The sequence below is a fragment of the Camelina sativa genome, chromosome 12, assembly GCF_030686135.1.
Source record: "Camelina sativa cultivar CO46 ecotype springtype chromosome 12, ASM3068613v1".
In the NCBI taxonomy this organism is placed as follows: domain Eukaryota; kingdom Viridiplantae; phylum Streptophyta; class Magnoliopsida; order Brassicales; family Brassicaceae; genus Camelina; species Camelina sativa.
Window position 1 is genome coordinate 34,311,336 of NC_141891.1, and position 15,306 is coordinate 34,326,641.

General features: G+C 33.7%; 1 protein-coding gene and 1 pseudogene across 2 annotated transcripts; one reads left to right on the top strand and one right to left on the bottom strand.

Moving 5' to 3' along the window:
* The first annotated feature begins 10,765 nt into the window (after window positions 1-10,765).
* Window positions 10,766-12,997, top strand: LOC104732995 (14-3-3-like protein GF14 psi). Its single transcript, XM_010452602.3, has 5 exons — window positions 10,766-10,964; window positions 11,655-12,164; window positions 12,269-12,391; window positions 12,475-12,591; window positions 12,729-12,997. The coding sequence occupies exons 2-5, from the start codon at window positions 11,682-11,684 to the stop codon at window positions 12,783-12,785; spliced, it is 780 nt and encodes a 259-aa protein (XP_010450904.2). The 5' UTR covers window positions 10,766-10,964; window positions 11,655-11,681; the 3' UTR covers window positions 12,786-12,997.
* A 487-nt stretch (window positions 12,998-13,484) lies between these two features.
* LOC104732994 (putative B3 domain-containing protein At5g35780 pseudogene) lies at window positions 13,485-15,006 on the bottom strand (annotated as a pseudogene). Its single transcript, XR_015573799.1, has one exon. The product of XR_015573799.1 is annotated as a putative B3 domain-containing protein At5g35780 pseudogene (transcript).
* Between the last annotated feature and the right edge of the window lie 300 nt (window positions 15,007-15,306).

The window sequence follows — 15,306 nt, forward strand, 5'->3', positions numbered from 1 at the left end:
AGTTTCCAAAGATGAATTTAGCCAATGTATTACAACAAATTGTTTGTTAAAGAAAAGAATATATATTGCATATATATATCAATTTAATTTCCTTTATGAAACAAAAGAACAACCTCTAAGACTTGTATCCAGAAATTTAGTCTTGCTTTTATAAAACAAAATAACAAAAAAAGAAACAAAAGTTTTCCGTTTTCGGGGTTTGAACCCGGTATTTCAAAGTTTCCAAAGAGGAATTTAGCCAATGTGCTACAACGGATTGTTTGTTAAACAAAGAATATATATTACATATATACATCAATTTAATTTTTTAATAAAACAAAAAAGCAACCTCTAGGATTTAAATAGAGAAATTTAGACTTGAAAGTGAATTTAGCCAATGTGATGCAGAGAATTGTTTGTTGAACAACGAATATATATTTGGTATATACATCAATTCCGTTGCCAGGATTTGAACCCGAAAATTCATATTTTGCAAAGAGGAATTTAGCCAATGTGCTACAACGGATTGTTTCTTAAACCAATAATATATATGACATATATACATCAATTTAATTTCCTTTATAAAACAAAAAAAAACATCCTCCAGGATTTGAACCCAGAAATTTAGTCTTCAAAGAGAATTTACCCATTGTGATGCAGAGAATTGTTTGTTAAACAATGAATATATATTAGATAAATACATCAATTGTTATTTCCTTTATAAAAGAAGCTAACAAAAAAAAAGAACAAAAGTTTTCTGTCGCTGGGATTTGAACCTAAAATTTTATAGTTTCCAAGGATGAATTTAGCCAATGTAATACAACAAATTTTTTGTTAAACAAAGAATATATATCACATATATACATCAATTTAATTTGTTTTATGAAACAAAAGAACAACCTCAAAGACTTGTATCCAGAAATGTAGTCTTGCTTTTATAAAATAAAATAACAAAAAAAGAAACAAATGTTTTCTGTTGCCAAGGTTTGAACCCAAAATTTTATAGTTTGCAAAGAGGAATTTAACCAATGTGCTATAATGGGTTGTTTGTTAACTAAGAATATATATTACATATATACATCAATTTAATTTCCTTTATGAAACAAAAAAACAACGTCCAGGATTTTAATAGAGAACTTTTGTCTTCAAAGGGAATTTAGCCAATGTGATGCAGAGGATTGTCTTAAAATACGAATATATATTTGATATATACATCAATTCTGATTTATTTTATTAAAAAAATAACAAAAAAGAAACAAAAGTTTTTCATTGCCAGTATTTGAATCCAGAATTTCATAGCTTCTTAAGAGGAATTTAGCCAATGTGCTACAACGGATTCTTTGTTAAACAAAGAATATATATTAAATATATCATCAATTTAATTTTCTTTATGAAACAAAAAACAACCTCCAGGATTTAAATCCAGAAATTTAGTCATCAAAAAGAATTTACCCAATGTGATGCAGAGAATTGTTTGTTAAACAATGAATAAATATTAGATAAATACATCAATTGTGATATCCATTATAAAAGAAACTAACAAAAAAGAAGCAAAAGTTTACCGTCGCTAGGATTTGAACCCAAAGAAATTTAGTCTTGCTTTTATAAAACAAAATAACAAAAAAAAGAAACAAAAGTTTTTTGTTGCCGGAGTTTGAACCCGGAATTTCATAGTTTCCAAGGAGGAATTTAGCCAATGTGCTACAACGGATTGTTTGTTAAACCAAGAATATATATTACATATATACATCAATTTAATTTCCTTTATGAAACAAAAAAAACAACCTCCACGATTTGAATCCAGAAATTTAGACATGAAAGAGAATTTAGCCAATGTGATGCAGAGAATTGTCTGTTGAACAATGAATATATATTTGGTATATACATCAATTCTCTTGCCAAAATTTGAACCCAAAATTTCATAGTTTGCAAAGAGGAATTTAGCCAATGTGCTATAACGGATTGTTTCTTAAACCAAGAATATATATTACATATATACATCAATTTAATTTTCTTTATAAAACAAAAAAAAAACAACCTCCATGATTTGAATCCAGAAATTTAGTCTTCAAAGAGAATTTACCCAATGTGATCCAGAGAATTGTTTGTTAAACAACGAATATATATTAGATAAATACATTAATTGTTATTTCCTTTATAAAAGAAACTAACAAAATAAAAAGAACAAAAGTTTTCCGTTGCCGAGATTTTAACCCAAAATTTTATAGTTTCCAAAGATGAACTTAGCCAATGTAATACAACAAACTGTTTGTTAAACAAAGAATATATATTACATATATACATCAATTTAATTTCCTTTATGAAACAAAAGAACAACCTCTAAGACTTGTATCCAGAAATGTAGTCTTGCTTTTATAAAACAAAATAACAAAAAAAAGAAACAAAAGTTTTCCGTTGCCGGGGTTTGAACCCGGAATTTCATAGTTTGCAATAGGGGTGGGCATTTCGGTTTAATTTTGGGTTCGTTTTGGGTTCGGTTTGGTTCGGTTTATTCGGTTTTCATAAAACTCTAACCAAACTCAACCAAAGTTACTTTGGTTTGGTTTGTGTTTGGGTCGATTTATGTTCGGTTCGGTTCGGTTTGGTTCGGTTTTAGATTGGTTCAAAAAAATTAATTAATGTAACACTAACAAATAAATTAACTGTCCTTTGATATCCTAAAAATAAAATAACCAATAAGTTATAAGTTGAATAATTCAAAATCAAATAAACCATGAAGAGAAAAACCTAAAGAAAACCAACCAAATTAAAATCAAATGCCTAACAACTGGAAGTTTAGGATTTAGGAGAAACTAAAAATAAAGAAAACTAGCAACAACAATAACATAACAATTTTCCATGACCCATCATCTTCTTCCACCGTTTACTTAGACGTGTGCATTCTCAGTCTGAGATGGAAGATTAAACTCTACCAAAAAAAAAAAATAATTAGGCAATAGACATGACAAGAGAGTAAACGGTTGTCGTATATATATATAAAGATAAAAGTAAATTACCTTCTTCAAGTGAATCCATAAACTTGTTCTCTTCCTCTAAATTATCAAGAGACTTCATTGTTTCTGAACGAAGTGCAGCACGTAACCAATCTTGAGTCAAAACCAACGCTTCGACCATATCAGGAGTCAAACAACTTCTGTATTGATCTAGAATACGACCACTAGTGCTAAAAGCGGACTCCGATGCAACCGAAGATACTGGTATTGCAAGAACCTCTCTAGCCATTAAAGACATAATTGGGTATTTTGAGCTATTTGTCTTCCACCAGCCTAGAAGATCAAACGGAAGCCTCAAACTATTTTCAGTAGAGACATGCAGATCTTCTTTTAGATATTTTTCCAGCTCATTTACCTCTTCTAAAGAAGTCTTCTTAGCAACCGTGAATTTTAGAAAAGGATCATCAATGTTGTCGACCTCCATATCCTCAAAGTCTTGGTGTACTTGGGTTACATTCTCACCATCACCAGTAGCAGAAGATTGTAGTCTTGAATTGACATATCGAGCACTATATATTTTAAATAGTTTCTCCAAAACATTAGTCACCAATTTCTTCATTTCCAGGCATTTTGGATTACCTTTTCCATAGATGTGTTCAAAGCTGAACATTGTAACCACCATTTTGCGACGAGCATCAAGTACACTAGCAACTATCAATATCTTATTGATTTTTCCTGTACCTTCCCAATATTTGTCAAACTTGGTCGTCATTGCAGAAGCCATCTCACTCAAATCAGAATCTTGGCTAAAAGCCATACTTTGCACACTTGACTGAATTTTGCATATCTCATTAAAACAACCATTTGATGTCACCTTTATAGAAGAAGAGAATGCTAAAGTCGAATCATAGAAAGCTTTCAAGAACTTTACCATATGACGAGCTTTGTCCCAATCAATCGCCATTGGAGGTCCTTTCCTCTTCTTTCCATTAGAATCAAGCTCTTTGAACCACGCATCATAAGGTTTAGCCAATATGCTACTACAGCTTGTTTGTTAACCAAGAATATATATTACATATATACATCAATTTAATTTCTTTTATGAAACAAAAAACAACATCCAAGATTTTAATAGAGAAATTTAGTCTTCAAAGAGAATTTAACCAATGTGATGCAGAGGATTGTCTTAAACAATGAATATATATTTGATATATACATCAGTTCTGATTTCTTTTATAATCAAAATAACAAAAAAGAAACAAAAGTTTTTTTTGCCGGTATTTGAATCCAGAATTTCATAGCTTCCAAAGAGGAATTTAGCCAATGTGCTACAACGGATTATTTGTTTTTTTTTTGTAGGAGATGGGAGACAATGTCTCCCAATTTATTCATAAAAGAAAAACTACAAGCATACAGAACGTGGAAGGGAAAACCCAACCGAATCCTCCAAAACAATAGAACGGACTGGTTCCGGACTCAAAGCAAAAGAATGAAAACCTAAAGGAAGAGAAAACGCATAGTTGGCTAATCCATCTGCAAGACGATTAGCTTCCCTATACACATGACCAATGCGGACTATCCAGTCCCGTGAAATAAAGCCATAGCACAAACGTACTAGGAAAGACAACAGATGAGAATCCTCAATCCCTGTTGTTAGAAACCCCACCACCAACTCTGAATCCACTTCCAGCTCCACACGCGGTATACCCTTCTCCCAGGCAATGTACAACCCGTAATAAACTCCCCACAACTCAGCTAATGGAGCAGAGCATATACCAATATTCAAAGCAAACCCTCCAATCCATACCCCATCTCCATCCCGTAGAACACCTCCAGCAGTAGCCAACGGATTCTCTGTTAAACCAAGAATATATATTACATATATATATATATATATATCAATTTAATTTCCTATATGAAACAAAAAATAACCTCCAGGAATTGAATCCAAAAATTTAGTCTTCAAAGAGAATTTACCCAATGTGAGGCAAAGAATTGTTTGTTAAACAATGAATATATATTAGATTTTAACCCACGGTACACACCGGGCATATAATTTTTATTATAATTTATATTTATGTTGTATCTATTTGTTAAATATTGGATGTTTTGTAAATAGAGAAATAACTAAATTTTCTGATTGTTGTGCAGATAACTGTTTATATTATTATTTTTAACCGCAATACACTTCATGACCATTTGTTTGTTATATTTAATTTTTTTTTTGTTTAGTGTTTGAGATTCTATTTTGACTTTTAGTTATTATAACAAAAAATAAGGGATCTAAATACATAATAAGTAATTTATATGCTGTGATTAAGTCACATTTTTCCTAATGATTTAATTATTTTACACAATCTTAGTTAAAGTAACTTGATTTTATGTCAAATATATTAATATTAGTAGTGTTGATAAATAATTAAATGAGGATTTAACCCGTGTTAACACAAATTTAATAATATTTTATTAATTCCAACATGTCCTCTTTATAACTCATCTACTATATAACCACATTATATAGTATTTTAAACTTTTTTAATTTTACATATTTGTAATAATTAAAATTTTTATTAGGTTTATATATGTTAATTATAATATTTTAAATAAATGTCAATTGAAGTTTTTCTTACGTTAAAAATCAAACCTCACAGGTTTTGAAAAACAAAATGGGAATCAAATTGTTGTTTTCTTTGTTTGCGAAGGATTCAGATATAAAATATCTTCAAAACACAACAGAATGTGTGGGTAAATATATGATAGTTTCTATTTCCATATTGATTGTTGTTATTTATTTAGTTGGAATGAAATTTAAAATATTTATGAAACAAAATCTGTAGTAATGTTAGTTTTGGAAATTTTTTAGGGGTTAAGGTTGTTAATAACTTTTTAAATAAACAAAACTAAAAAGGCATAATACAAAATGTACTTCAAAAATGTTAATATAGATTAGATATATACATAAATTATGATTTCCTTTATAAAAGAAAGTAACAAAAGAAGAAGTAAAAGTTTACCATTGCTTGGATTTGAACCCAAAATTTTATAGTTTACAAAGATGAATTTAGCCAATATGCTACAATATATTGTTTGTTAAACAAACAAGGGTATATGTACTAAATAGCACAATTCTGGAACATAATTAACTAAATACCACAACTGAACAGTAGCAGCTCAGATTCAATTTTTACATTTTTATATGACTACTTTAGCCCTCTCCCCCTCTTTCCCTTCCTCTCTCTCCCTAGGCCTCTCTCCTTTCCTCTCTCTCTCCCCCTCTCTCCCTTCCTCTCTCCCCTCTCTCCCTTCCTCTCTTTCCCCCTCTCTCCCTTCCTCTCTCTCTCCCCCTCTCTCCCTTCCCCTCTCTCCCTTCCTCTCTCTCCCCCTTTCTCCCTCCGCCTCTCTCTCCTTCCTCTCTCCCTCCGCCTCTCTCCCTTCCTCTCTCTCCCCCTCTCTCCCTCTCAGCGTTGAATCTGAAAACCTCTCTCTCCTTCCTCTCTCTCCCCCTCTCTCCCTCCGCCTCTCTCCCTTCCTCTCTCTCCCTCTCTCTCTCCCCCTCTCTCCCTCTCAGCGTTGAATCTGAAAAAGTGAAAATTCCCCAGAATATTATTGTTAGATCATTTCTTCTACCCTCTTCTGGATTTCCCAAAAACTGTTTATGACTTTTTAATTATGTTATTTTGTAATGTAACATGTTACAAGTTATTGGTTTCCATTATATTTTTTCTTTTACAAAATGTTATTTATTTTAAACACATGTAGTTTTAGGTACACAATTAAACTCTCTCTCATGTATATAAGGGTGTTTATGACTTTCTCTTTACTATCTTTAGCCAGCCGATGGTATTTACGAACATAAAACCAAGCCGATGGTAGTTACTTAATTTTGTTTCAGAATTGTGCTATCTACTAATATTACCCAACAAACAATATATATTACATATATACATCAATTTAATTTCTTTTATGAAACAAAAGAACAACCTCTAGGATTTGAATCTAGAAATTTAGTCTTGAAAGAGAATTTAGCCACTGTGATGTAGAGGATTGTCTGTTAAACAATGAATATATATTTGATATATATATCAATTCTGGTTTTGTTTATAAAACAAAATAATAAGAAAAGAAACAAAAGTTTTCTGTTGCTGGGATTTGAACCCAGAATTTCATAGTTTCAAAAGAGGAATTTAGCCAATGTGCTACAATGGATTGTTTGTTAAACCAAGAATATTTATTACATAAATACATCAATTTAATTTCCTTTATGAAACAAAAAAAAACAACCTCCAGGATTTGAATCTAGAAATTTAGTCTTCAAAAAGAATTTAGCCAATGTCATGCAGAGAATTGTTTGTTAAACAATAAATATATATAAGTAAATACATCAATTGTTATTTCCTTTACAAAAGATACTAAAAAAAAAAGAAACAAAAATTTTCTGTCGCTGGGATTTGAACCCAAAATTTTATAGTTTCCACAAAGATGAATTTAGCCAATGTACTACAAAAAATTGTTTGTTAAACAAAGAATATATATTACATATATACATCAATTTAATTTCCCTTATGAAACAAAAAAATAACCTCTAAGATTTGAATCCAGAAAGAAAGAAAAATAGCGAGGCTTTTCTCTCGGGCACAAACATCGAAGTCTCCTCCCTGCTATAGCATGTCTCAAAACCTTTGTAACCCTTTAAGCTTCGTGATCTCAATAACCAGTGACAAAAGAAGGTGGTGGAATCCGGTGAACCCCCTCCTCCTCCTTCTACTGGCACCATCATCGATGATGGAGCAGAAGACAAAAGATCCGTATCTTTCCAAATCCGGTTCTCTCCACGGGATTCATGTCTCAGCCGTACCACAATCTTCAGACCCTAATCTGCTGAAGTCTCGTCCACCGGAGATGTGGAACTCACTGAAAATCTCAAAGTTAGCTCTGGTCAGCCGCCACAACACCTTTTCACCATGGCCAACCAATTCGAAATTAAGGTTTGGTCTAGCAGGCCTTTGCTTTTTCTTTGTTGGCCCATTAACAATATCAATGCTCAAGCCCATGAGGCTATTTGAGCGTATGTCCCTAATCCATAGTAAGGAATTTGATTTGAAGACGATTGGCATTATGACCCCGCATCCAAGGAGCGAGGGTTACCAATACGTTCTCAAACTTTCAACCCTGCCTTATCGAGTCTCTGAGCTTAATCGTGTGCTAAGGTATAACATCTGGGAATCCACTATGGAGGAAAAAGACTTGCGGAAGCACGACATTATGGTCTCCTCTCCAAGGAGAGGATATTACCGAAGCCTTCCCATCCTTCCCCAAACAACCGAGCCCATCCATGGGAAAACCAACTACTTCAGAGGTACGTCTTGTATTATGGCTTGTGTGAAGCTGAATGTAGGCTTGGTAGAGACCTTTTGCTTTGTCCCCGGTCTATGTGGGTATCTAAGCTTGTTGTGCGGTGAATGGGATATATGATAATGGGATATCAAGTTCACTTTCTTTAGTTCCGATCATACCTGCTTGGTCAAGTCGAGGTCTCCTCGGTAGTAGTATATTGTGTTCTTCAGAATGGTTTGAAATCTATCCTTATCAAGGCCAACTAAATAGAGTTGCTTGGATGACTTCTTTGTTGAGCTCTCACTTGAACTCTGATCTGTTAGCTTACTGGTCTCTGAAGTGTGCACCCCTTGTCCCCATTTGTCACTTATCGCCATTGTTGGCGAGAAGCTTGATAAGTGACACCCCCCCCTTTTCAAAGCTCGATTGCGTCATTCGCTAGAGCCGGTTATGACCACCTGATGGTCGAGGATTTCGCGAAGCCTATCTTTATGGTCAAATCCGCCTTGGGTCCAATAGACTCTTCAAACATTGTAAAACCCTCAAAAGTTGAAAATCCCTTGGAAGAACTCATGGAACCATTATCTCTATCTTCTTTTGTTTATCTTGTATGTTGTATGAACTCACCTCTTTTGAAGCTTTGATTTGAATGGAAGATCTTGTGTGACAAAAAAAAAAGATTTGAATCCAGAAATTTAGTCTTGAAGGAGAATTTAGCCAATGTGATACATATGATTGTTAACGATGAATATATATTTGATATATACATCCGTTCTGATTTCTTTTATAAAACAAAATAACAAAAGCTGAATCAAAAGTTTTCCGTTGCCGGAACATGGAATTTCAAAGTTTCCAAAGAGGAATTTAGCCAATGTGCTACAACGGATTGTTTGTTAAACCAAGAATATTATGAAACAATAAACAACCTCCACGATTTGAATCCAGAAATTTAGTCAAGTTAAAGTTTACCATTGCTAAGATTTGAACCTGGAATTTCATAGTTTCCATAGAAGAATTTAGCCAATGTGCTACTACAGATGTTTGTTAAACAAAAAAATATATACTACATATATACATCAATTTAATTTTCTTTTATGAAACAAAAGAACAAACTCAAGGATTTGAATCCAAAAATTTAATCTTCAGAGAGAATTTAGCCAATGTGATACAAAAGGTTGTCTGTTAAACAATGAATATATACTCAATATAGACATCAGTTGTGATTTCCTTTATAAAAGAAAATAACAAAAAATTGAAGCAAAAGTTTTCTGTTGCTCTGATATGAAACCAGAATTTTATAGTTTTCTAAGAGGAATTTAGCCAATATGCTACAACGGATCCTTTAAAATATATATATATATATATATATATATATATATATTAGATATATACATCAATTTAATTTTCTTTATGAAACAAAAGAACAACCTCGAGGATTTGAATTCAGAAATTTAGTATTCAGTGAGAATTTAGCCAATGTGATACTGATACAGAGGATTGTTTGAACCCAAAATTTCATAGTTTCCAAAGAGAAATTTATCCAATGTGCTATAGAGATTTTTTGTTAAACCAAGAATATATTACATATATACATCAATTTCATTTCCTTTATTAAAAAAAAAAGAACAACCTTTAGGATGAACAACTTGAAAACTTTTGCAGTAAAATTAGTTTATTTTTTCAACTTTTTAAGTTAAACAGGTTTGAATAGTTTTTTTTTTTCAATTTCTTCAACCCCTTCCATTCAAATGGTAAAAGTTTGTTGAATAATTTTTTTCAACTCCTTCAACTTTTTTAATTTTGCAAATATTTGCACCCTTAGTTTTTAATAAAAAGGTTGTTTTAAAATCTAGTTAGGCCTGGGATTATAAACCGAACTGATATTTTGGATATTTGGTTCGGTTTTCGTTATGGCGGCTGAACCGATCAGTACAATTTTTTTTATAAAAAAAAAACAAAATCTGCGGTTATTTATTTTGGTTTGGTTATCGGTTAACCGTTTAAAAAAAAATTAATTTTTGAAGAAAAAAAACTAACAAATCCAAAATTTACCACTAAAATAACCAAACTACCCAAAAAAACGAAACTGTAAGAACCGAAATATTTGAAATAAAACTAAAAAAACGGAAAAACCCGAAATTATCTCTAAATAACCAAAAAATCTGATTTTTTGTTGTTATTAAATAAATTTTGATTTTGAAATTTTAAAACCGAAATAACCGAAAAACCAAAATAACCAAACCAAAATTTATTTCGATTAAATTCGATAAGATTTTTAAAACTAAAAAAAAAAACTGAAAACCTGAAATAACCGAACTGAATTAACCAAAATAACCTAAGTGCCAGGGTTAAATCTAGTGAAGTGGGGAAAACTGTTAACTAAAACGAGAGAAGAAGAGTCGTCTTAAGTGTTTCGAAATAGTAACCCGTTAGGCCCATTGGCCCATTTATATAAATCTCAGAGTTCAATAAAACACAGATCTTAACCCCACTAGCGTGGCTAAACACGTGTCAGATTCAATGAATCAGTCATCTTCAGCATCCGACACTTGTCAGCCTTTCAGTGGAAGCTCTTAACTCTACGCCTCGAAAACAGTTTTATTTATTTATTCCATTTTCGATTCAGTCTCTTCTTATTCCCATTTTTTTCAAACCACTTGTAGCAATTCGAATCAGATCTTCAAACCAAAAAAAAAGGTTAGATCTCTCTCTCTCTTTCTCCCTAATCTTCGTTCGTTCGTTCTTGTTTTTTGTTTGTGTAGATCTGATGGTTCAGTAGATCGATCTGATCCGATTCGTTAAGTTTTCGCTGTTTCTTATCACTGATTTAGTGAGAGTACGAGCTTATTCCGATTGGTGTGTTTGATGTTAATTTGGGGATTTGGTTTTAATTCAGTAGTTTCTGCTTTAGATTCGTAATCTGTAGATCTTAATTCTGGTTCTCGTTTTTTTTTTATTCAATTGTTTTTGCGCTAAACGATTTGATCTAGATTCGTTATCTATGAACATTCAGCGTAAGTTTGAGTGTGTTCTTGAATCTGTGAAGAACGTGATTAAGTAGATGATTGTGAAGATGTTAATTTAGGTTCTGGTTTGATTCAATTTGTTATGGCTTTAGAATTTGCTTTATGTTGTTAAATCCGTGAAGAACTTGATTAAGTGGATGAATGTGTATATGTGAATTTGCTCTGTAGTCTTAATCTGTGAAGATGTTGATTAAGTAGATGAGTATGTAGGGTGTAGATGTGATATTGGGTTACAGTTTTAAGTTGTTTCTGCTTTGTTGGATTTACTTTTTGATTTTTAATCCGTGATGAACTTAAGTAAATGAGTGTTGAGATGTAAATTTGAGTTCTGGTTTTGATTCAGTTGTTTCTGATTTTGTAGGATTTGTTTTAGATTGTTAAATCGAAGATGTCGACTGAATCATCGAGGGAAGAGAATGTTTACATGGCGAAATTAGCTGAACAAGCTGAACGTTATGAAGAAATGGTTGAATTCATGGAGAAAGTTGCGAAAACCGTTGATGTTGAGGAACTCTCTGTTGAAGAGAGGAACCTTCTCTCTGTTGCTTACAAGAACGTGATTGGAGCAAGGAGAGCTTCGTGGAGAATCATTTCTTCGATTGAGCAGAAAGAAGAGAGCAAAGGGAACGAAGACCATGTTGCTATTATCAAGGATTACAGGGGAAAGATTGAAACTGAGCTTAGCAAAATCTGTGATGGGATTTTGAATGTTCTTGAAGCTCATCTCATCCCATCTGCTTCACCAGCTGAATCCAAAGTGTTTTACCTTAAAATGAAGGGAGATTATCACAGGTATCTTGCTGAGTTTAAGGCTGGTGCTGAGAGGAAAGAGGCTGCTGAAAGCACTTTGGTTGCTTACAAGTCTGCTTCCGTAAGTGATTCTTTACTTCATCATTACAACATATTTGACTGTTATGTCTTGTGTGGCTATAATTGATTTTTGTTCTTGTTGTTATATTCTCTGTGATAATCCAGGACATTGCCACTGCTGAGTTAGCTCCCACTCACCCAATAAGGCTTGGCCTTGCCCTCAACTTCTCTGTGTTTTACTATGAAATCCTGAACTCGCCTGATCGTGCTTGCAGCCTCGCAAAGCAGGTTTGTGTACACCATTCATTTCTTACTTCGTGTGAAATTGTTAACTGTAGTCTCAATGAATGAGTCCTTTTGGATCTGTGCAGGCATTTGATGATGCTATTGCTGAGTTGGATACATTGGGTGAGGAATCATACAAGGACAGTACACTGATCATGCAGCTTCTTAGAGACAATCTCACTCTCTGGACTTCAGATATGACAGTAAGCATCAACACAATATACATTTGATCGTTGTTTACCTTAAACCAACTACAACTTGGGATCTTTAGATGGTGATATAGTTATCAAGAGCTTCTTTGTTCTGTAATTTGACATGATTGTTTCTTTCTGGTCATTAGGACGAAGCAGGAGATGAGATCAAGGAGGCAGCATCGAAGCCTGATGGCGCAGAGTAAACCCGAAGAAGAGGAAGTCACTTTATTTTATAAAAAGTAGAAACTTTCATGTGATAATCTGAGTGAGGGATAGCTCAGGATTCTTATAAGGACACAGTTTTATTGTTGTTTGTTTGTTTGGTAAACAATTTGAAAACTACTTGCTATTGATTCTTCCTTTAGGTTCCTCAAAATTTCCTATTCTCCTAATGAAATCAAAACTTGTTTTTCTTCTTCTGATACTGCAGTTTTCTTATCAGTCGATTTTTTTGGCTCTAAATATAGTTTAAAAGAAGAACAACAACACTAATAATTGTTGAATCAGCTGAATAGCTCAGTGAACAAGTGAAGAGCTAGTCAATTAACACCTCCAAGTTAAGAGCTAGTTAGTTAACACCTCCACGACACTTTGTACTGCTATTTCAAACATGAACCGTACATGACGCGAAGCCATGTGAACTTGTGAAGTCCAATATCTGATTTAGAAAATGTTGCCAACTTTCTTGAGAGCTATCCAAATAATCAATTTTCCATCACAGGTTTCGACTTTGAGATTTAAATTTCTTCTTATACTTTTAATGAAATCAAAACTTGAATGTCATAATCTAATTTGGTTTTGCTCTGTATAATGTGTTGAGCATTTTGGAGGATTGGATCATTTCCATCACAAAGGTAAACAGTGTGGTAATAACTAAAGTAGACAAAACAAGAAACCATATTTATGAGAAAATGTTCAATTCAAACGAAAGAAGATATCTGAAACAACACCAGGGATAGACAAGTTACTACTAGGATTAGAAGAGAGGAACAAAACCAATATAAAACCCCTTAATGTAGCTAGCTAATTAACACTTCCTAGAAGTTATAACAGGACCATAACCCCGAGTTCAATGGCTGTGCAGAAGAAATAAACTAGATCAATCAAGTTAAAATCGTTTCAAGAGACAAATCAAACATTATCAGACACCAAATTAAGGAAGAAGGTTAGTATGTCTCAAGAGCAAAGCAGAGTACTCCACGGCACCTGAAAGTCCAAAGACTGATCTTGTCCCCGGCTTTTAAGTTGTTACCCTTGACGACATCGTTCCACGCCCAGTTCAAAGCGTAATTCAAGGTTCCAAGTCCAGTTTCCTTCTCCATCGGCCATAGCTTGAAACGCAGACCCCACTCTTCACATCCTTGGTTCACAAGAATCGTTCCCACACCGATAGTATCATCGTCGTTTTCGATGTATTCCTCTTTATTTATGGCTCGATACTCCCCCGGCGTCAAGAAATCGTCTCTGATTAGCTGCTGGCATGGGATTAAGAGACGGCACTGAGATGATTTCACATCAGTCGGCGTTAGACCCCTTTCAAAGATCAGCAACGGGTTTGCGGCATCAGCTCTCATTCTTCTCATCACCTGAAAAATCCACTCCGGTGCATCTGTATCCGTCCTCTGCTGCACGGCACGCCTCTTGCGGCTTGTTGTGTTCTCCTTTAGGCATGGTTGGTAACTAGGGTCGTTCGTCTCTGTCTTCTCAGACTTAGCCGAGTTGTAACCGAGGAGAAGCGAAGGGGAATTGTAACAACGATGGTTCAGGAACGATGAAGACATAGAAGACGACGCCCCATCAAGATCATCCAAGTTTCGTCCTAGGTTTCTTACCAATCTCTTCACGGTCTTCTCAAAGTGTCTCTTCGCCTCATCACTCTCTCCGCGGTAGTCGTAATCTTCACAGACAATCTTAGATTTCCCCTTCTTTGCACGTAGTAGCTCCGCATCATACACCACAGGCTCATAACTAGGGTTTTGTGTGCTTTTCGTCTCGTGATCATCGAGCGATGAAGAAGAAGACATCATAGAAACCCCATTAGGGTTTTGTTGTTTGTATCTTCTCTTCACCAAAGACGACCTTTTCTTCCTCGGGAAAAGATAGAAGAAACTCTTCTCGCTATCTTCGTCTCTACGACGACGACGACGTTCTTCTTCTTCCTGAACCATAACCGCAGTATCCATAAGTAAAAACAAATTCGACCATATATCCTTACCTGAATCCGTGACCGGGAGATGATTCATACTCATGGTGATCGAGTTAAAAGAATCTCAAAAAGTTGTGAGAGTGAAAGACGTGATCAGGAAGATGGAAATTGTTATTGAGAGAGGAGAAACGAGCGAAACTGAAGAGAAAAAGTGGCTTCTCTTGCCTTATATACTTACATTAGGGTTAGGGTTTTTTGTTTTTCCATCCTTCGTTTGAGTTTAGTGGTTTAATTATTGTGATTAGTAACTAATTTTGGTGATTAGTAACTAATTATTGCGTTGTAGTCAAGTTAACATGGATGATTAGGGTAATGGTATAATTACGATTTTTAATCCCTATTTGGTATTTACTTTTTCCGGAGAATGAGAAGAAAGGTTGTGATAAAATTTTAGAAAGTTTCTCTGCAGCTTCGTTTTTGTTTCATTGTTTTCTTGTTGTTGTTGTTGTGTATTTAGTTTTATGGTATATAAACCAAAAATGTGAGAAGAATTTTACATAGTTTCCTCAATTTCCTAT

Coding starts and splice junctions, on each gene's coding strand:
- LOC104732995 (XM_010452602.3), top strand. CDS start 11,682: ATGTCGACTGAATCATCGAGGGAAGAGAATGTTTACATGGCGAAATTA. Junction 12,392..12,474: donor CTTGCAGCCTCGCAAAGCAG/GTTTGTGTACAC, acceptor GGATCTGTGCAG/GCATTTGATGATGCTATTGC. Junction 12,592..12,728: donor TCTGGACTTCAGATATGACA/GTAAGCATCAAC, acceptor TCTGGTCATTAG/GACGAAGCAGGAGATGAGAT.